At 38.7% G+C, this 21,478-nt stretch overlaps 1 protein-coding gene and 3 long non-coding RNA genes across 4 annotated transcripts; all 4 read left to right on the forward strand.

The window, feature by feature from the left end:
- The first annotated feature begins 746 nt into the window (after positions 1 to 746).
- pa2g4a (proliferation-associated 2G4, a) lies at positions 747 to 8,826 on the forward strand. The gene is made up of 13 exons (XM_034223932.1): positions 747 to 936; positions 2,200 to 2,328; positions 2,491 to 2,596; positions 3,321 to 3,390; positions 3,501 to 3,593; positions 4,510 to 4,573; positions 4,746 to 4,824; positions 4,957 to 5,035; positions 5,148 to 5,281; positions 7,545 to 7,639; positions 7,729 to 7,856; positions 7,976 to 8,029; positions 8,120 to 8,826. Exons 1-13 carry the CDS (start codon positions 855 to 857, stop codon positions 8,180 to 8,182), a joined length of 1,176 nt encoding a protein of 391 aa, XP_034079823.1. The 5' UTR covers positions 747 to 854; the 3' UTR covers positions 8,183 to 8,826.
- Positions 8,827 to 9,648: 822 nt separating this feature from the next.
- LOC117551167 lies at positions 9,649 to 12,659 on the forward strand. Its single transcript, XR_004569753.1, has 5 exons — positions 9,649 to 9,663; positions 10,882 to 10,990; positions 11,091 to 11,117; positions 11,600 to 11,622; positions 12,346 to 12,659. It is a non-coding gene; the product is annotated as an uncharacterized LOC117551167 (long non-coding RNA).
- Positions 12,660 to 13,706: 1,047 nt separating this feature from the next.
- On the forward strand, positions 13,707 to 16,788 carry LOC117551168. Its single transcript, XR_004569754.1, has 3 exons — positions 13,707 to 13,837; positions 14,319 to 14,341; positions 16,526 to 16,788. It is a non-coding gene; the product is annotated as an uncharacterized LOC117551168 (long non-coding RNA).
- Positions 16,789 to 17,901: 1,113 nt separating this feature from the next.
- On the forward strand, positions 17,902 to 19,555 carry LOC117551122. Its single transcript, XR_004569751.1, has 3 exons — positions 17,902 to 18,017; positions 18,499 to 18,521; positions 19,242 to 19,555. It is a non-coding gene; the product is annotated as an uncharacterized LOC117551122 (long non-coding RNA).
- Positions 19,556 to 21,478: the final 1,923 nt, after the last annotated feature.

The raw sequence follows: 21,478 nt of genomic DNA on the forward strand, positions 1-21,478 counted from the left end.
ACATGTGTATACTATGTGAATTGTAGGTGCGTTTCCTCAGTCAGGTCTAATAATAGACCATGAAAGGTAATTCTGGACCTTTTCAGCAGCAATGTCACAGTGATTTTAGGGGGAAGTTGTTACTATGGTTGTTAGGTCACAATGTCCATGTTTGCAGGACCCAACATCATGCTTTTGAATTCAATGTTATTTGTCTTCCCATTGAAACTATAGTTGGATCAGAATTTGCTATGTGTTTTGCAGTGTGTTGACCTTGATTTATTTTCTCTGTTTTAACTTAGATTGTCATGCTCAAATTGTATGCTTTGACTGAGATATACTGTTGCTCACACAGATTTCCCCTCCAGACCATCTGTGTGAAAAAACATGGGCTGCTACAAATGATCTATTGAATGCTGAGGCTGAGAACAAGTTGGTAACTGTTTACTAATATATTTACGAAGAGTGAATGAAACAGATTATTATCAGATTATTCTCACATAACAGGAAATGCCTGTGGGTCAGTGACCTTTCTGTATCGTTGTATTCAGCCTAATGCCTACAAATTTGATGTTGAATTAATCTGAGTGTCATTAAGAAGCTGAAGCTACATTTTTGTAAAAAGAACAAAACATTGAAAGGTAACCTATGTATCATCTCCAAACAGCCAATGCCACATGATATTTTTAGCATAACTGCTCATTTAAAAAGGGATGATACATAATATACATCCGTTTTTGGCGGGTCGGCATCGCTGTGACGTAGAAGGGGGCGCGGCTTGGCGGGCAGCGGGAGGCCGTGGTTAGCAGGATCCGTCAGATCAGTGGCGCGGGGAACCTTCACTTTGCACGAGCGACTGAAACTTCACTGCCAAGATGTCTGACGACGAGAAAGAGCAGACCATAGCAGAGGACCTGGTTGTCACCAAGTACAAGATGGGTGGTGACATCGCCAACCGTGAGTACAGTTAAAGGAGTAGCCGTTGATGCTGCTCTCTCCGGCCTGCAGACAGCTAACGTTAGTTTCCCCACAGCAGCAGCCATGTGGTTAACATGCGAGCCATACACATGCTGTCCTCACTGGCTACCAAACAGGCACAGCTGCTTTACTCTTAGCTAATGCTAGGTCCCCTTTCACTGTTCATCAATGTTGGCGTTTTAGGCTTTACTGGAGGGAACTGCCTGTCTTTAGACTAAAGTGAGATGCTAACTAGCTAACCAGCTAGCTCAGCCTGTTGCCCAGTGCTGTCAGCTTAACATTAAGATAAGCAGGCAGCAACTCTAACATTACTTTTATGTGCAGTTTTCCTCTTGACATCACCAGTATGAACTCTTTATTTTCTTTGACAGCTCATTAGTTTACATTTAACTAACAAGCTGATGTATCTGCTGCACTAATAATAGTTTCACTTGGCATGTTATTGTAACGTTATTCATGGTAGATTATCGTAAGCCGGGCGTTTGACTTTTCTAGATCATCATTCAATGCACATACAAATAATGCCTTGTTTATTTATGATTTGGAGTGGTAGATATGATAAAATAAAAGTCTCTACAAAATATTTACAAAATTATATTTTGAAAGATGCATCAACAGTGATATGGATATAAAGATTGATTTATTAATAGAACATCTTGAACCATCTGGTTGATTCGGGAAATTACTTTACTAATGCAGCCTTTATAAAAAATTAAAAAACACTTGAGCCATATTAAAAGTGGGGAGGTAATTTTGGAGCAACCAGAAACCAGCTCGAGTGCGCTAGAATTTGAAAATACACAGCCGGAAGAAATCGGCTACTTCCGTACAGAGCCCCTCCTCCAACACACACGAACGCGCACATGACCAATGAGGGCACGAGATAAGTTTGTGCCCCGATGGAAGGCTGACAGGCAGGTAGGCCATCCAGTTATTTTAGCCTGGCCGGCTAAAAATGATTGGTCGTGCTTTTTACAGTATTACGGCTTCCACAGATTACATTTTTATGGATTTTTTGTCAAAGCACTTAAGATATTCATTGCTATCGGGATGTTAAGAGCATTCCATGGAATATAACAAAAAGTGTTTCTCAAGCCGGTTTCTCAAACTTACCTCCCCCACCTTTAAGATAATAGAAACATAAGACTTGTTTAATTCTCATCTTATATTTCAACATCTCATTACTGCTCCACGTGGTTCCTATTCTGAATCTCATATCAATTTTCTCTGTGTGTCACCCAGAGGCTCTTCGCCTGGTTGTGGAAACAGCCCTGCCCGGGGTCTTGGTGCTCAGCCTCTGTGAGAAGGGGGATGCCTATATCATGGCTGAGACTGGAAAGGTCTTCAAGAAGGAAAAGGAAATGAAAAAAGGTGAGCCAAAATTGAAACTAGTAGTAAGGCTGTTTTAATTCTGGTGAACTGAGGTGGACCCAGAAAGAGGATTCCAATTGTTGATTCTCAGCCCTGTTTTCATGCTAAACTTGTGGATGATTTCCAAATGAAGACATGGTGGTTTTCTTTTCCCTCTTCTAGGCATTGCGTTTCCCACCAGCGTCTCAGTCAATAACTGTGTTTGCCACTTCTCTCCCCTGAAGAGTGACCCTGACTTCACACTTAAAGATGGGGATCTGGTCAAAATGTAGGCACCACTCTCGGCAAAAATGTCCACCCTGTTCTTCCCGTTGTGTCTTGAGTCTGCCAGTGTGTTGTCCTCCCTTCTTTCTATGTGCCATCTTGGCTTGTATGTGGGGGTTTTCTCTTGGCTGTTGCCTGTCTGCTTCATCAGTAAGCGCTCGTCTTCCTGTCTGTCCTGTGTGGCAAACGACAAGTAAGGTTGGGAATTTTTAGAACGGGGGTTTTTCTGCAGTTTTTTAAATGGTATGTTTTTATGCCCATCCAACTGCTCGATTCCAGTTATCACATTTTTATAAATGTTTTGCTTTGAAAAGTCAGCTCAACTTATTTGTTGTATTGCCACTTGTGTTTTCGTCCTTTTGTATCGTTGTTTGTACTTCGTGTGTATTTGCAAGGTTGTAAATATGTTTGTTGTTGTTGCCTGTGGTGATGTGGTCATACAATATGTTTGTATGTTTCGCAGTAGTCACACACTCATAGCCTAACCTTCTGTCTGTTCAATTTATTACAGTCTCTAGTGCTACTACCTTGAATTCACAATAAATCCTTCAATATATTCCAGCTGATGTACAGGCAAAACGGAATTCACCTTTCAGTATATCTAACATTTAATGGCCTTAACAGATTAAATTGTTATTTGATATATTTTGTTTTTATATCTTCCTGCATCAACATACGTTGTCTACACAGCTGGACAGCTCTCATCTTTTCTTCTTTTCTTTGTGTAGAGATCTAGGGGTTCATGTCGATGGCTTCATTGCCAATGTTGCCCACAGCTTTGTGGTGGGAGCCAGTAAGGTGAGCTCCTGGTTTAGAAAAAAGAAAGGCAACTGTTTTAGATACACCTTTAGTGTTTTATAGATAAAGACATCTTTAATTCCCCTTCTCTCTGTGTCTCATTCCTGCAGGAGAACCCCATCACAGGCAAGAAAGCTGATGTAATCAAAGCAGCCCATCTGTGTGCAGAAGCAGCTCTTCGCCTTGTTAAACCTGGAAGCCAGGTACGTGGAACAACTTCTTCACAGGCTCTTCTCCATATCAGAGTCCTGCATCGGGTACCCGACTGGTGATCCGCAAAAAAAGTGATTAGCGGGTGGTATTTTTAAAAAAAAAATCTGGGTTCGGTTCTGGGTAAAACAAAGAAGATGCGGGTCGAATCGCGGGTGTTGCATAATACATATATAAAAATAATAATAATTTAATGTTTAAATCATCAGACCTCTCCCTCTCGGGACCGCGCATAATCTGCACTGCATCAATCTGCTGCTGAGCGCGCCACGTTCGAAATGGCTGAGGTGAAGCTCTCTAGCGGAGGATACAGCATTGTCAATATCTCTTCCTCAAGAGCGAAATCCAACGTCTGGGAGGCTTTTGGTGTCATCCTAGATGGAGAAAATAACCAACATCCCACGCTTTTTGAGCCAAATACGCAACTGACGGGTCAGGTCGGTTTGCGGAACAAATTGGCAATATGTGCGGATGGCGGGGCGGGTTCGGAAAATCAGATGCAGGACTCTGCTCCATATCAGGACTCTGCTCCATATCAGCCATAATGATGAGTTACCCTCTCTAGCTGTCATACAGCTGGTCATTTTTCTATGTGTAAGGCAACATCAGGTAGGGCTGCTCGATTATGGCAAAAATCATAATCTCGATTATTTGGGTCAATAATTTATATCACGATTATTAAAAAACAATTATCCATTTACTTTGAAAACATACATTTATTGGGAAAAAAAGATTTGACAGTATGTTTTTAACAGTTAATTACCCTGAACTTTAAGTATAATTCAACTGAAAAACCAATACAAAAATAATAATAATCGTTTGGATTTTCTCTGATGCTTTTCCCTCATTTTTAATTGCAGTGCTACACTGTTTTTTACGTAAAATGTAATATGCATTTTTCTGTCTCAGAACTCAAAAGTGACAGAAGCCTGGAACAAGATCGCCAAGTCGTTCAAATGCACACCAATAGAGGGTGAGTGTCTTTACAGCGTCTGTGTCTCAAGTGTTCACATTTACATGATCGTGGTTCTTTTTGTATCTCTTTACAGAACAATGACTTTTAGGAGTTCTTAACATGCAAGTGGGGGATTTTCTTTTAATCTTGTTTTAATATGCGTTTTTTCTTCCCGGCCTTTTGTTTAAAGGTATGCTGTCTCATCAGCTAAAGCAACACATCATCGATGGAGAGAAGACCATCATTCAGAACCCGTCAGACCAGCAAAGGTACATTTAGTAATTGTTTTGTACAAAAAGAGATCTGAGGCTGTGAATCATCCTAAATATTAATTAACCGTACCAATCTTGAGTATGAATGTACAAAACCATTTGTTTTCACTGGCTGCTGTTTATTTTCAGGAAGGACCATGAGAAGGCGGAGTTCGAGGTACATGAAGTCTATGCTGTGGACGTCTTGATTAGCACCGGAGAAGGGAAGGTCAGTGTGCTCTGTGGTTACTTAACCCATATCTGCAGAACGTGTATCTAAAAACTCTTCTTGTGTTCAAAACAGATACTTATAATGTTCACCTTCTGTCATTTAAAATTAGGCCAGAGATGCAGGTCTAAGGACCACCATTTATAAGAGGGACCCCAGTAAGCAGTACGGCTTGAAGATGAAAACTTCCCGTATGGTCTTCAGCGAGGTGGAACGACGCTTTGATGCCATGCCTTTTACTCTCCGGTATGAATCCAATTCTGTTTGTAACTACAAATATACAGTTGCAAGAAAAAGTATGTGAACCCTTTGGAATTACCTGGATTTCTGCATAAGTTGGTCATAAAATGTGTTCTGATCTTCATCTAGGTCACAACAATAGACAAACACAGTCTGCTTAAACTAATACCACACAAATAATTATATGTTTTCATGCACACACCATGTAAACATTCACAGTGCAGGGTGGACCCCTAGGCTAAAGACTTCTTCAAGAGCTAATTGGAGTCAGGAGTCAGCCAACCTGGAGTCCAATCAATGAGACGAGATTGGAGGTGTTGGTTAAAGCTGCCCTGCCCTATAAAAAACACACACCAGTTTTGAATTTGCTATTCTTAAGAAGCATTGCCAGATGTGAACCATGCCTCGCACAAAAGAGCTCTCAGAAGACCTACGATTAAGAATTGTTGACTTGCATAAAGCTGGAAAGGGTTACAAAAGTATCTCTAAAAGCCTTGATGTTCATCAGTCCGGTAAGACACATTGTCTATAAATGGAGAAAGTTCGGCACTGTTGCTACTCTCCCTAGTAGTGACCGTCCTGTAAAGATGACTGCAAGAGCACAGCGCAGAATGCTCAATGAGGTGAAGAAGAATCCTAGAGTGTCAGCTAGAGACTTAAAGAAATCTCTGGCACATGCTAACATCTCTGTTGACGAATCTACGATACGTAAAACACTGAACAAGAATGGAGTTCATGGGAGGACACCACGGAGAAACCACCAGAAAAAACATTGCTGCACGTTTGAAGTTTGCAAAAGAGCACCTGGATGTTCCACAGCACTACTGGCAAAATATTCTGTGGACAGATGAAACCAAAGTTGAGTTGTTTGGAAGGAACACACAACGCTATGTGTGGAGAATCCAAAGGGTTCACATACTTCTTCTTGCAACTGTACATGGGCAACCACCTGCTCATATTTTAAAAGGGATTGAAGTTGAGTATTAACCCTCTGAGCCCTTAAGCACACCAGCAGGTTTGAGAAGCATTTTTTCTTCAGAAATCTGACGAAATGATACCTATTCACACCCATAAACAGACAGATCATGCTATCCTCACATTATTATGAATAACTCATTAAAATGTTGCCAACAAATAAACAATTTGCGCCAACCAGCCTAGTGCTACTTGGTTGTCTTGATTGACTTGGCTGAGAGGTATTAACAGGGTTCCCGCGGGGTCTTAAAAAGTCGTACATTTGATAATCAGAATTTAAGGCCTTAAAAAGTCTTAAATATGATCAAAAAAATAAGAAATGTCTTAAATATGATTTAGTAGGTCTTAAAAATGATCGGATTTGAAAGGTACTTCTGTGTTGCGATCACGTCTAACTGTGTTTTGGGGGAAATGTCCGGGCTGCAAAGTAACCAGTATGGTAATAGCCTTTCAATTCCCCCCAACAATTTGTATTGAAATAAATCAACATGGAACCAGTAATCACTAACTTTGCATCCCCCCCGACCCCTTATCGGAGAACACCCAGCTAGTAACTTAGCAACCAAGCTTCAGCTAGCGAGAGACCGCTCGTGCACCGGTGTTATGCATGCCCGCCGAGATATGCATGCACTTCGCGGGAGCGCACACAGCGTAAAGCAAAAACACACTTTCACAGTTAGGAAGTTCTTTTTTTTCCTGGCACACAGTTCTGTGTGCTGTTATGTTCAGTTATCGTTCTTATGTTTAACGTGAATACATTTACTTTGAAATAATTATGGGACGTATTTCTTCTTTCATAGCAATTTTCCTTCATACTTTCTTGCTGTGAAATAGGTCTTAAATGCTATTCAAAGTTGTCTTACATTTGAGTTGGTGAACCCTGCAGGAACCCTGATTTAAAGATGTTCATATTGGTTAATGACTTTATCCTGTGGAGCCCTTTTTTTAAAAAAAAAACTAATATTAGTAACACTTGGAAAAAATATCTTGTGTAATCCATATATTCAACATTTTTGTTAAATAAATTATGAAAGAAATCCAACTAGAGTATTTTTGATAAATAAAAATGATTATGAATCTGTTGAACTGACATTTTGGGTTTGTGTTCTACTTCTAACAATGATTCAGCTGTTTCTAGAGGTGCAGGACTAATGTTGCAATATTGAAAACAATAGGCCAATATAAGTAAAACATTTTCCAGGAACAATAAAAGCCGTGAGACCGCGTGGGGTTCAGAGGGTCAAATATTTTTTGGCTTGAGCACTTTCTTTATTCCACCATTATTGTCAATCAGGGCGTTTGAGGATGAGGCCAAAGCTCGACTGGGTGTGGTGGAGTGTACCAAACACGAACTGCTTCAGCCCTTCGGTGTGCTACACGAGAAAGAGGGTGAGTGTTCACCTCTTATAATGCTTTTGTTTTTTTTGACAGCTTTACTTTTTATTTACGTCTCCTTCCTTCTGTGTCTTTGTTCTTAGGAGAGTGTGTAGCTCAGTTTAAGTTCACAGTGCTGCTGATGGCCAACGGGCCTCACAGAATCACCAACGGGCTCTTCGATCCGGAGCTCTATAAGTCAGAGCATGAGGTGCAGGACGCAGAGCTGAGGGTGAGATAGTTAACTCACTTCTATATGGCATACTTACAAGTTTCTTTGTCACACAGAAACTGCGTGCACTGAAGATCATATTTATTTTTATACTAAAATGTCTCTGTCCTTTCCACCAGACTTTGTTAGAGAGTTCTGCAAGCCGTAAAACACAGAAGAAGAAGAAAAAGAAGGTAAATTATTTTTCTAACAAGGAACCCTCACCCCATTGACCTCGCTGTCTTTTTGCGTCCCCTCACTGATCTCTCTTTCACCCTATACAGGCCTCAAAGACAGCAGAAACCGCAACTGGACAGCCAGCCGAGGAAACGGAAGCCGTAGAATAAATAAATACTGCCTTTCCATACACGGAGGACCCCAAAGAGAAGCAGGAGAAAACAACAAATTGCCCCAAACTCTCTGCCCGTTACACACCAACTATATTATGCAGTAAAGGGTTAAATTATCAATTAAAACAAAACCATATCGACACTTGACAGTGAATTCATCAACTGTAACTGAAAAGTTGGCTTTTGTGTATGTAGTCAGGGTTAGTCTTCCATCATAGGCCTTACAACTTCTTTGGTTAAATCTACAATGTTTCAACCACTTGACTCTTAACACAAAGTATTACCTGAGCACAAGACTGTGTAAACAAGCAAAAAACATACCGTATCAGTTTGACGTTGGCGATCAAAACTGCTATATTTACTGCCATCCCCTTGAAAAAATATATACGTTCTAGTTTTGAAAACGTTTTTTCTATTGATGACATCTGCTAATTTCTTTACTATGTCATAAGCCTTGTGAAGAGTGAAAACTGAAGTGGGCCAACTTCGAAGGTTTTATGGGTCTCTTCAGTGGACCATTAAGATCCTTAAGGTCTGAGTTTGATTTCGAGGTCTGGGTCTTGAAAGAAAGTCAAATCCTGCATTGTAGCTCAATCAGTGGGCAATGAACATCTAAGGAAATAAAAACATTTTCATACATTTCTGTTGGGTTTTTGCTGTGTTTTGTCAAACTTCAGTATTGGAAAAAGGATTAGCCCCTTATATATAAGATGTACTAATCTATTTGGGATAGAATTTGTAACATCTCAGTATGTATTAGGCCATGTTGGGTGATTATGGTAACATTATATATACATTTGATTTGACTTAACAAAAACACTGACATTCCTGTCTTTTTATATGATTGATTTTCCAACTAATGTACCAAAGAATGATCGCTAATGATATCACACCTCTGCTTAGCATTATGTTAGTGTTTTGCATACAATATAAGCATAGAAAACATTTAGCTGATAATACAATGATGACAGTGTACTTTATTCTTAACATTACAAATAAAAAGCACAGAGTAAGTCAATCGTACATTGAAAAATAAACAGAACAATTATAGGAAGCTGTAGATCAGCTGATGAGCCTTCACATGTGATTAAAAGGAAGATAATAGTCTGGCACCTTGAAATAATAGTAGCATGAAAAGATCAAGAATAAACCTGGGTTGCATTCCAATAGTCAATTTAGCTTAGGAACCTTCCTAACGGAGTGAAATGACCCGGAAGTACGTCACTGGCAGCCATGATAAGTGCCGTTCCAATTCTCCAAATGAAAGGAAAGGAGGTTTCAAACTTCCTTTATAACCTCCTTTAGCTTATGAACCACTGGACCTCCCTAACCGAAAGGAGAGGAGAAAATGCTGCCCCACAATGCATTGCAGCCGCAGCATTTGCCGTCACTCAACAGTCGGCCGTTCACGGACACAAACGATTATGACCGAGAAATGATATCATGAAAGTTACGGTGCTTATTAAGCATTTTAAAACGTATGTGGTAAGTTGCCAAAGTGCTTTTTTCTGAACGTTCATCAGTATTATAATCAAAAAGAGAAATATGAACGTTAGTTTTTACTGAAACGATCAAATAAAGTCAACATCTCACAGTCTTTACTGAGCTGTGTGGAGTTTGTTCAACTTTTAAAAGATGTTTGAATGGTGATATGCAGTGATAGATGTTAAGGACTAACGTTTATAATAAATACATTTGTATTGATTTTAAGATATTTTCATAGTTCATACAATCATACGTATTGGGATCATTTGTATTCATGTGGACCGGAGGGAGAGGGTGCGAGCATAAGTTTCACTTTCCTTTTTTATTTAAATTCCAACTTTGGTCATGAAGAATATGTTTCTCTGTTGTCCACGTTCATAAAGCATAAAGCAACAGCATCAGAGCACGGTGCAGAGTCTCTAGATGAGTTTACAGTAGTCCCTCGTTCTTATTAAACATCCATGTTGTAGTCCGCTGAATAGAAAACTGTAGTTTCCCCACAGCAGCAGACGCACATTCATGACGTCCGCTGGCGCATCATAAACACGTCGGATAGTGAAAGTGCATTCGGATTCTCTAAAGTACCGCAGTCTCTTCTCCTAAGTCCTTTTGAATTCTCCTATCCACTATCCCTTAACCCCGTGACGTTTCACTCAGAGGTCAAGGAATAGGAAATAGGGTTAGAATTTAGGAGCTGATTTTTGGATTATCGGAACGCAACCCTGATCTAATTTCTAAAGATTTTTATGTCATTATTTAGAAAATAACATAAAACGTACAGGCATAACCAATGTTCAAGGCTTTTATTAGTCATAGGTACATACAGTGAGTTATGAGGATGAAAATCTTAGGTCCCAGGTCAGCGCAGTTATTGCTGTCTGTATAATAATAATAATAATAATAATAGTTATTATTATTATAATAATAGTTATGAGTAATATTACTATAATTATAAGTAGAAGTATTTTAAAAATAAATTAACAATTATAATTATGAGTGAATTCTCTAGTTAAAGATAGAGTGCTTGTGCTTTCAAAACAAAGCACAAGGTCTATTGATTCCAAAAATATTATACTTGCTTTTGTTAAAGGTCCTGAAAGCTGTTCCTAGTTTCAGTATATCGTTTTGAAAAAAACAAAACTATTTTTATTTAAACTGGGCGCCATATCCTAATTAAACTACATTGGTCGTTCCTTGACTACATTTCCCAGCGATTGTAGGAAAAACAACAGTTGGCGGTTGAGCATGACGTCATTTTGTGTATAAAAACCGCCCTCGCTCTTCGTCACATCCTCTTTCCATTGCTCTTCTCGCGCTGAGGTACGTTGAACATTTTAACTGCCATCTGAATCCAAACTAATCTTTATGTTTTACAAGTCATCCGCAGTTACTAATAATTGTATATGTATTGTTTTCACAGAACCTTCTCCTCACGATGAGAGCCAAGGTGAGTTGACCTACCTGTGTTGGTATATTAGTGTTGATCTTCTTCCTGTCCTAGACAATGCTGCTAGCTAGCAGATTAGCACTGCCTGTGCTGCTTTTTCTTGAATTAATAACTGAAAACGTTTTGCTAGACAAAGCTGTTTCTTCTGTAGTTATTCTAACAATAGCTTATCTTCAGCTTTTACTTCTAATTGTGTTGAAAGATGTGTGAAGGCTTTTGGTGCAGGAAGGCCCGCATCATTGCATGCTAAAATTCTAGCTGGGGAAGCTCTCCTTGATATCCTGTCTGTTAATGAAAGGAAGACGTAGTTTGGTGACTGACTTTTCCGCTTTAATATGTTCATCACCTTTATAGTCAGCACTGCAGTATGTGGTTGCATTAGTATTATGAGAAGCATGCAGTCAATAAGTGGGAGGAAACACATGGCCCAGTGAATGCACTTGCTGTGATGTTGAGCTAATAAATATTTCTCTTTCTTCCAGTGGAGGAAGAAGCGTATGCGCAGGTAAGCAATGATTCAATGGATTTAATACAAAAAAGTTGCTAGTAAATGTTTCATATGATTTTTATGCATGCACTATTGAAAATCTGAGTTGTGGGGCTAAACAAATTCAGTGAAATTATCACAGTAGGTGCAACATTTGTTATAAAAGTGTTAAAGATACTCAATTGGTAATATGGTGTAGTGAGAAAATCCAGACTTACTAAAGGTTCCAGTTCTTTAAAAAAAAAAAAAGACATGCACCATTATATGGCAAAAAATCAGTCACATTGCTTTCACAACAGATTATTTTCAATGTCTGTATTAACAGCCTATTCCACAGACATGGCTCTTGGATACACTAAATGATTCATGTTGTAGATTGATCCAAATGGGGATCTAAGTAATTACTTTAATTGTGCACCTTTTTCAATTAAAGTTACGACTCAATACTTTGAAAAGGCCTTATGCACTGTAAAGCAGTCGGCCTCATGACTTTGAAATGTAAGCATTCATTAGCTTTAATGAGCTGTCAAAAACAGGTGGCATTTCTAAAAACCATTTTCCTTTGGGCTGACTTAAACATTGATAAGGGATATTATACCTTCCCCTAAATGTAGTGTTGTAACATGATTGAATTGGCAATTAAACCTATAAGGTCACTAAGATGTCAAGTGTATTCTTAAATGGCTATTGTGCATTAAATTGAATATTTATTGACCTGCTGTATTTTGTTTCTTCTAACAGACTGAAGCGTAAAAGGAGAAAGATGAGGCAGAGGTCGAAGTAGGCCCTCTTCTTCTTCAGCTGTATTCCCATCGGAGCCTCCCCTGATGACTGAAGCGTGCGGCTGAAGTGAAGCCTCCATCAGTGGATCGAAGGCCTACACCTGATTTCTGCTGACTGTGCGCCTCATGGAGCCGGCTGTGAACGTCTGACTGGACGAGGCTAAGATGCTGGACGACCTCCCGACATCAGAATTACAGCTGCGTTGTTAATGGACCAGAATACAACTGTCATGTGGTGTATTTAACAATAAATGGAACACTGTTAAAAATTGAGCCACGGTTTCAGTCCGTTTTGTTCTCAGTTCTTTTAGCTGCTATTCCAAGGTCTCAGTAGCTTGGTCTGAAACATGGCTCTGGCATGTGTCAGTCATGTTACTAGAGTCTCTTTGGGTGTGTGAACTAAATGCAGCCTGCTAAGAGTCTGGAACCAAGTGTTAAAAACACGAGTTTACAATTACTGTAATTAGTGAGACTTGTGGTACAGCTCCATAAGTGGAAACTCTAAAGGCTGAGATAAAGCCCAATACATGTGTTTAGTCAGTTACTGTTAGAGCCAGTGTTTTACTAAACACAAGCGGCTATATATCCATTTAGCTGCAGTATATGGTCGGATTAATTTGGCTGAAATGCAATAATCCAGGAGAACTCTTAGTCTTGGCCTAGCAAATTATACTTGTATTGCTGTAATCCCTTTTAACAGATAGTTGGCATATTATTTTGCTCCAGCAGCAGTGTCAAGCATTACACAAAATGTGCAATAAGGTACAAATATAATAAACCTTCCACCTCCAATTTAAACACTATACTCCTTGTGGAGTGAGCACTTAGGTGTGTTCACATCAAGGACTTTCTGTGAAACATCAGATTGTGTCTCACTTGAGTTTGATTACTGTCAAAAGGAGCACTGGATGCCACTTCAGACTTTAAATGTTCTAGTAATGTGTTATGTATAACCTCTTTAGTAAAAACACATTTAACATCAGCATTATCCAGGGGTTTACAAACAAGGAGGGATCAAGAGTTACTGAAGGTGGAGCATTTCAATATATTATATTTCTTTGAAATGCATGATATGAAATACACCTTTATAACGTGTATGTATACATATGTCGCCTGAATTGGGGATTGGGAGGGTGTACATTGGTAAAGTAAAATGTAACAACCAAATCATTGGCAGGGTTTCATATTGTAAGATCATTATTGATTTCATAACACCAATGAAAAGTAAGAATACTGACAAAGAAACAATGTAAGGAAATTAACATCACAGTCATCTTAATAGCCAATAAACTCAAAATAAATTCTGATTCAATTATACAAAAAGTAGTTAGGGTTAGGGTTATATTCATTTTTTGTATAAATACCGCCCTCACTCTTCGGCACATCCTCTTTCCACTGCTCTTCTCCCACTGAGGTTCTCACAGAACCTTCTCCTCACGATGAGAGGCAAGGTGAGTTGACCTACCTGTGTTGGTATATTAGTGTTGATCTTCTTCCTGTCCTAGACAATGCTGCTGCTAGCTAGCATCTCATTAGCACTGCCTGTGCTGCTTTTTCTTGACTTAATAACTGAAAACGTTTTGCTAGACAAAGCTGTTTCTTCTGTAGTTGTTAGAACAATAGCTAATCTTCAGTTTTTACTTCTAATTGTGTTGAAAGATGTGTGAAGGCTTTTGGTGCAGGAAGGCCCGCATCAGTGCATGCTAAAATGCTAGCGAGGGAAGCTCTCCTTGATATCCTGTCTGTTAATGAAAGGAAGAAGTAGTTTGGTGACTGACTTTAATGTGTTCATCACCTTTATAGTCAGCACTGCAGTATGTGGTTGCATTAGTATTATGAGAAGCATGCAGTCAATAAGTGGGAGGAAACACATGGCCCAGTGAATGCACTTGCTGTGATGTTGAGCTAATAAATATGTCTCTTGTCTTCCAGTGGAAGAAGAAGCGTATGCGCAGGTAAGCAATGATTCAATTTATTTAATACAAAAACCAGGGTTGCCAACTCTCACGCATCTGGCGTGTGACACACGATTTCACTCTCAATCTCACGCTGCCCAAACTATTCTCACGCCAAAAACAAGAATACCGAAGACTAGAAACGGTTTTGAAAACTTTTGTCAGGTAGCCTAGTGATCGTCTTTCAATAGAACATCTTTGATAATGTCTTCTGGCCAATCAGAATCAAGATAACGGCGTGGTGTTGTTGCAGGAAGTCCCCACGGAGAATACTTTTATCAACACGTAATGAAATAAGACTCCACGGTTTGATGATTGATAGGTGTGTGGGCTCTCTTTCATTTTGACACACAGAACAATGGGGGCTATCCACAATGTAAAGTAATTCACACAGCCCCTTCCCTCTTCTCTCTGTGAGGAGCAGCAGGTTCAGCTTTCAGAACAAAGTAACAAAAAACAAAAATGGCATTCATTTTTTTTTTAAATATGTCGTGTAGTAATAAATGTATTTATTTTTCTTCTCAAGAGAGTACCAGAATGTGTATTTTATGTTGGTATTTAAAAAAATCTCCTGGGGGATAATCCACCCAGACCCCCCTGCAGGGGTTGGGTTTTCAACATGTCAACTCTTTCACCTGTGGGGAAGTTGCAGGATTGGCTCCAGGTCGCCCTTTTTATTTACTACAAGACAAATGTGACTTTTTATTTCATACAGTTCCATTTGGATTGAGACAGGGAAATAATCTAAACCTCACACGTGGAGTTTCACTGTCAAGGGGAGCGTGTATGTAATTACATTGCAAATACTGACTTGAGCCCCACCACTGTATGGGTTAGCCCTACCATAGATTACCCAACACAAATACTCTCTCGCAACTGCCGACACGTATTGCGCAAGCGCAGATCTAAGATCCAGTAGAAATGATAAAAAAGTAAAAGTCTGCTGCTTATTGTTGTCAAAGAGTATGTGAGAGTGTGTTAATTAATATGTTTGGAGTAAGTCTGTAGATTTGTGTGTGTGTTTCATGTATAGGCCTCTCACGATAATTCATTTTCCCGGAAATTATTGCGATAAACGATGATATTGTCGGCACCGTTGTATGACCATTTTAGACCACTGACATAATGATAATATATAATAATTCAAGTACATCCTTTCAAACTGCTAGTCACATCCTCATGTAAATGGGGAAGTTATCGAGTTCATTTTTATTTATCATACGATAAGTCAATTTATTGCTTATCGCGACAGGCACACAATAAAACAGTGGAAACAAACATGTGTTTGACTTTCATTAATGAATGAAACTGTGTCCTTTATAGTCTGTGTCCAATATTGTGTATTTGTATATATATCCTATATATATATATATGCTAAGGTCCCGCTGCTGACACGATAGCAGTCATTTAGTGCGCATATGTGTAAATTAAACCCATGATATCAAAATCTCACTCCAGCCAGGTACCCCAAGTTGGCAACCCTGTAAAAACTAAGTTACTAGTAAATGTTTCATATGATTTTGATACATGCACTATTGAAAATCTGAGTTGTGGGGCTAAACAAATCGAGTCGACTGTATCACAGTAGGTGCAAAATGTGTTAAATCTACTGACTTAGTTGTATGATGATCAGAAAAATCAAGACTTCCAAAAGGATCCAGTTCTTTAAAAGACGTTGTACTTTATGTCAATGAATATATTTATGGGGAAAAAATCAATAGTCGCTTTGCTTTTACAACCGACAACTTTATTTCAATATCTGTATTAACAGCCTATTCCACAGACATGGCCCTTGGATACACTAACTAAATGATTCATATTGTAGATATTTCCAAATGTGGATCTTAGTAATTGTGCACATTTTGACTCAACCTTACAACTCAATACTTTAAAATGGCCTTATGCACTGTAAAGCAGTCGGCCTCATGACTTTGAAATGTAAGCATTCATTAGCTTTAATGAGCTGTCAAAACAGAGGTGGCATTTTTAAAAGCCATTTTCCTTTGGGCTGACTTAAACATTGATAAGGGATATTATACCTTCCCCTAAATGTAGAGTTGTAACTTGATTGAATTGGCAATTAAACCTATAAGGTCACTAAGATGTCAAGTGTATTCTTAAATGGCTATTGTGCATTAACTTGAATATTTATTCGCCTGCTGTATTTTTTGTTTCTTCTAACAGACTGAAGCGTAAAAGGAGAAAGATGAGGCAGAGGTCGAAGTAGGCCCTCTTCTTCTTCAGCTGCATTCCCATCGGAGCCTCCCCTGATGACTGAAGCGTGCGGCTGAAGTGAAGCCTCCATCAGTGGATCGAAGGCCTACACCTGATTTCTGCTGACTGTGCGCCTCATGGAGCCGGCTGTGAACGTCTGACTGGACGAGGCTAAGATGCTGGACGACCTCCCGACATCAGAATTACAGCTGCGGTGTTAATGGACCAGAATACAACTGTCATGTGGTGTATTTAACAATAAATGGAACACTGTTAAAAATTGAGCCATGGTTTCAGTTCGTTTTGTTCTCAGTTCTTTTAGCTGCTATTCCAAGGTCTCAGTAGCTTGGTCTGAAACATGGCTCTGGCATGTGTCAGTCATGTTACTAGAGTCTCTTTGGGTGTGTGAACTAAATGCAGCCTGCTAAGAGTCTGGAACCAAGTGTTAAAAACACGAGTTTACAATTACTGTAATTAGTGAGACTTGTGGTACAGCTCCATAAGTGGAAACTCTAAAGGCTGAGATAAAGCCCAATACATGTGTTTAGTCAGTTACTGTTAGAGCCAGCGTTTTACTAAACACAAGCGGCTATATATCCATTTAGCTGCAGTATATGGTCGGATTAATTTGGCTGAAATGCAATAATCCAGGAGAACTCTTAGTCTTGGCCTAGCAAATTATACTTGTATTGCTGTAATCCCTTTTAACAGATAGTTGGCATATTATTTTGCTCCAGCAGCAGTGTCAAGCATTACACAAAATGTGCAATAAGGTACAAATATAATAAACCTTCCACCTCCAATTTAAACACTATACTCCTTGTGGAGTGAGCACTTAGGTGTGTTCACATCAAGGACTTTCTGTGAAACATCAGATTGTGTCTCACTTGAGTTTGATTACTGTCAAAAGGAGCACTGGATGCCACTTCAGACTTTAAATGTTCTAGTAATGTGTTATGTATAACCTCTTTAGTAAAAACACATTTAACATCAGCATTATCCAGGGGTTTACAAACAAGGAGGGATCAAGAGTTACTGAAGGTGGAGCATTTCAATATATTATATTTCTTTGAAATGCATGATATGAAATACACCTTTATAACGTGTATGTATACATATGTCGCCTGAATTGGGGATTGGGAGGGTGTACATTGGTAAAGTAAAATGTAACAACCAAATAATTGGCAGGGTTTCATATTGTAAGATCATTATTGATTTCATAACACCAATGAAAAGTAAGAATACTGACAAAGAAACAATGTAAGGAAATTAACATCACAGTCATCTTAATAGCCAATAAACTCAAAATAAATTCTGATTCAATTATACAAAAAGTAGTTAGGGTTAGGGTTATATTCATTTTTTGTATAAATACCGCCCTCACTCTTCGGCACATCCTCTTTCCACTGCTCTTCTCCCACTGAGGTTCTCACAGAACCTTCTCCTCACGATGAGAGGCAAGGTGAGTTGACCTACCTGTGTTGGTATATTAGTGTTGATCTTCTTCCTGTCCTAGACAATGCTGCTGCTAGCTAGCATCTCATTAGCACTGCCTGTGCTGCTTTTTCTTGACTTAATAACTGAAAACGTTTTGCTAGACAAAGCTGTTTCTTCTGTAGTTGTTAGAACAATAGCTAATCTTCAGTTTTTACTTCTAATTGTGTTGAAAGATGTGTGAAGGCTTTTGGTGCAGGAAGGCCCGCATCAGTGCATGCTAAAATGCTAGCTAGGGAAGCTCTCCTTGATATCCTGTCTGTTAATGAAAGGAAGACGTAGTTTGGTGACTGACTTTAATGTGTTCATCACCTTTATAGTCAGCACTGCAGTATGTGGTTGCATTAGTATTATGAGAAGCATGCAGTCAATAAGTGGGAGGAAACACATGGCCCAGTGAATGCACTTGCTGTGATGTTGAGCTAATAAATATGTCTCTTGTCTTCCAGTGGAAGAAGAAGCGTATGCGCAGGTAAGCAATGATTCAATTTATTTAATACAAAAACTAAGTTACTAGTAAATGTTTCATATGATTTTGATACATGCACTATTGCAAATCTGAGTTGTGGGGCTAAACAAATCGAGTCGACTGTATCACAGTAGGTGCAACATGTGTTAAATCTACTGACTTAGTTGTATGATGATGAGAAATCAAGACTTCCAAAAGGATCCAATTCTTTAAAAGACATTGTACTTTATGTCGATGAATATATTTATGGGGAAAAAATCAATAGTCGCTTTGCTTTTACAACAGACAACTTTATTTCAATGTCTGTATTAACAGCCTATTCCACAGACATGGCCCTTGGATACACTAACTAAATGATTCATGTTGTAGATTCCAAATGTGGATCTTAGTAATTGTGCACATTTTGACTCAACCTTACAACTCAATACTTTAAAATGGCCTTATGCACTGTAAAGCAGTCGGCCTCATGACTTTGAAATGTAAGCATTCATTAGCTTTAATGAGCTGTCAAAACAGAGGTGGCATTTCTAAAAACCATTTTCCTTTGGGCTGACTTAAACATTGATAAGGGATATTATACCTTCCCCTAAATGTAGTGTTGTAACTTGATTGAATTGGCAATTAAACCTATAAGGTCACTAAGATGTCAAGTGTATTCTTAAATGGCTATTGTGCATTAAATTGAATATTTATTGACCTGCTGTATTTTGTTTCTTCTAACAGACTGAAGCGTAAAAGGAGAAAGATGAGGCAGAGGTCGAAGTAGGCCCTCTTCTTCTTCAGCTGTATTCCCATCGGAGCCTCCCCTGATGACTGAAGCGTGCGGCTGAAGTGAAGCCTCCATCAGTGGATCGAAGGCCTACACCTGATTTCTGCTGACTGTGCGCCTCATGGAGCCGCCTGTGAACGTCTGACTGGACGAGGCTAAGATGCTGGACGACCTCCCGACATCAGAATTACAGCTGCGTTGTTAATGGACCAGAATACAACTGTCATGTGGTGTATTTAACAATAAATGGAACACTGTTAAAAATTGAGCCACGGTTTCAGTCAGTTTTGTGCTCAGTTCTTTTAGCTGCTATTCCGAGGCCTCAGTAGCTTGGTCTGAAACATGGCTCTGGCATGTGTCAGTCATGTTACTTACTAGTCTCTTTGGGTCTGTGAAGCACATGATCTAAATGCAGCCTAAGAGTCTGGAACCAAGTGTTAAAAACATGAGTTTCCAATTACCTTAAATTAGTGAGACTTGTGCTACAGTTCCATAAGTGAAAACTCTAAAGGCTGAGATAAAGCCCAATACATGTGTTTAGTCAGTTGCTGGTAGAGCCAGTGTTTTACTAAACACAAGCGGCTATATATCCATTTAGCTGCAGTCTATGGTCGGAAATATGAGAGTATTCCAGGAAAAAACTCTTGGCCTAGCAAATTATAACTTGCATTGCTGAAATTCCTCTTAGATAGTTAGGATATTTTGTTCCAGCAGCAGTGTCAAGCATTAAACTAAATGCTTTTAAAATTGTGCAATAAGGTACAAATATAATAAATCAACATTAGCGGCAAGAAAGGAGAGTAAGAATAAAAAGTGACATTAATTTGCAGCTTGAATTGTGCTAACCTTCCACCTCCAATTTAATACACTAAACAACTTGTCCTTGTGGAGTGAGCACTTAGGTGTGTTCACATCAAGGACTTTCTGTGAAACATCAGATTGTGTCTCACTTGAGTTTGATTACTGTCAAAAGGAGCACTGGATGCCACTTCAGACTTTAAATGTTCTAGTAATGTGTTATGTATAACCTCTTTAGTAAAACACATTTTTCTTTAACATTTGCATTGGGTTTACAAACTGGCACGGATGAAGACTTACTGAAAGTGGAGAACCACAAAATTAAATATATATTTTTTATTTTCTTGAAATGTATGATATGAAATACACCTTTACAACGTGAATGTATGTCGCCGGGATTGGGAGGGTGTACATTGGTAAAGTAAAATGTAACAACCAAATAATCAGCAGGGTTTGATATTGTAAGATCATTATTGATTTCATAACACCAATGACAAATTAACAATACTGACAAAGAAACCATGTCACAATTAATATCATAATCATTTTAATAGCCAATAAACTCAAAAATAAATTCAGATTACATTATACAAAAAGTGTTTTGAGCTCCTGTAACTCTGAAAAAAGTTTTCACTTTAGACTAGATCAGATCCTTTTGGATTTTACCTGAAAGAAACTGTGTCTCGGTTTTGGCATCCTACAGCTGGTTAAATATCAGAACTGGCAATCATTACAAGATCAATGAGATCTAGAACAAGGTACTCAGAGTAATACTCATCTAAATTAATCATACCAAAAGGTATAAATGTTGTGCTACAAGTTAAAGTTCTATATATAAAATAAGACAACTATGAATAACACTAGTATATACATATTAGCCTTCATCAGCCCCCTGTTCTTCAGCACAAAAAGTACCCATCGTGCACAACGGAAAAATAGTGTATGTTATTATTGGATTATAAATAGTGATGTATTCATGTTTTTTTTATTCGACTAATTACGCAGTTGGGTGGCTTTTAAACGTCACCAAGGGATTAATACAGTTTATCTTGAAGTATTATTACCCATGATACATATTTTTGTTACATCTTGAACCTCAAATGTTACATTTTCAGAGTATCAAAAACTGTCTGATAAGTAGTCGTACTTGTAAGTATTAGAACCTCAACATTGTAATTAAATGCAGTACTTGAATATAGCACATAGTTACTTTCCGCTGTGATATATTCTGGCTTGTGTAGTTGTTTTATATACTAAGCAACTGTTTCTTTCATTAGGCTTTTTCAATGAAAAGGAGCCTGATAGTTGCATCCAGTTTTAAGGAACGTCACACATCGCGAGGGGGCGCTCGAGCTTTTCCTTAATGTTGTACATCGAAGAAGAAGAAGAAGAA

This window comes from Gymnodraco acuticeps, unplaced genomic scaffold, assembly GCF_902827175.1.
Source record: "Gymnodraco acuticeps unplaced genomic scaffold, fGymAcu1.1, whole genome shotgun sequence".
Lineage (NCBI taxonomy): Eukaryota > Metazoa > Chordata > Actinopteri > Perciformes > Bathydraconidae > Gymnodraco > Gymnodraco acuticeps.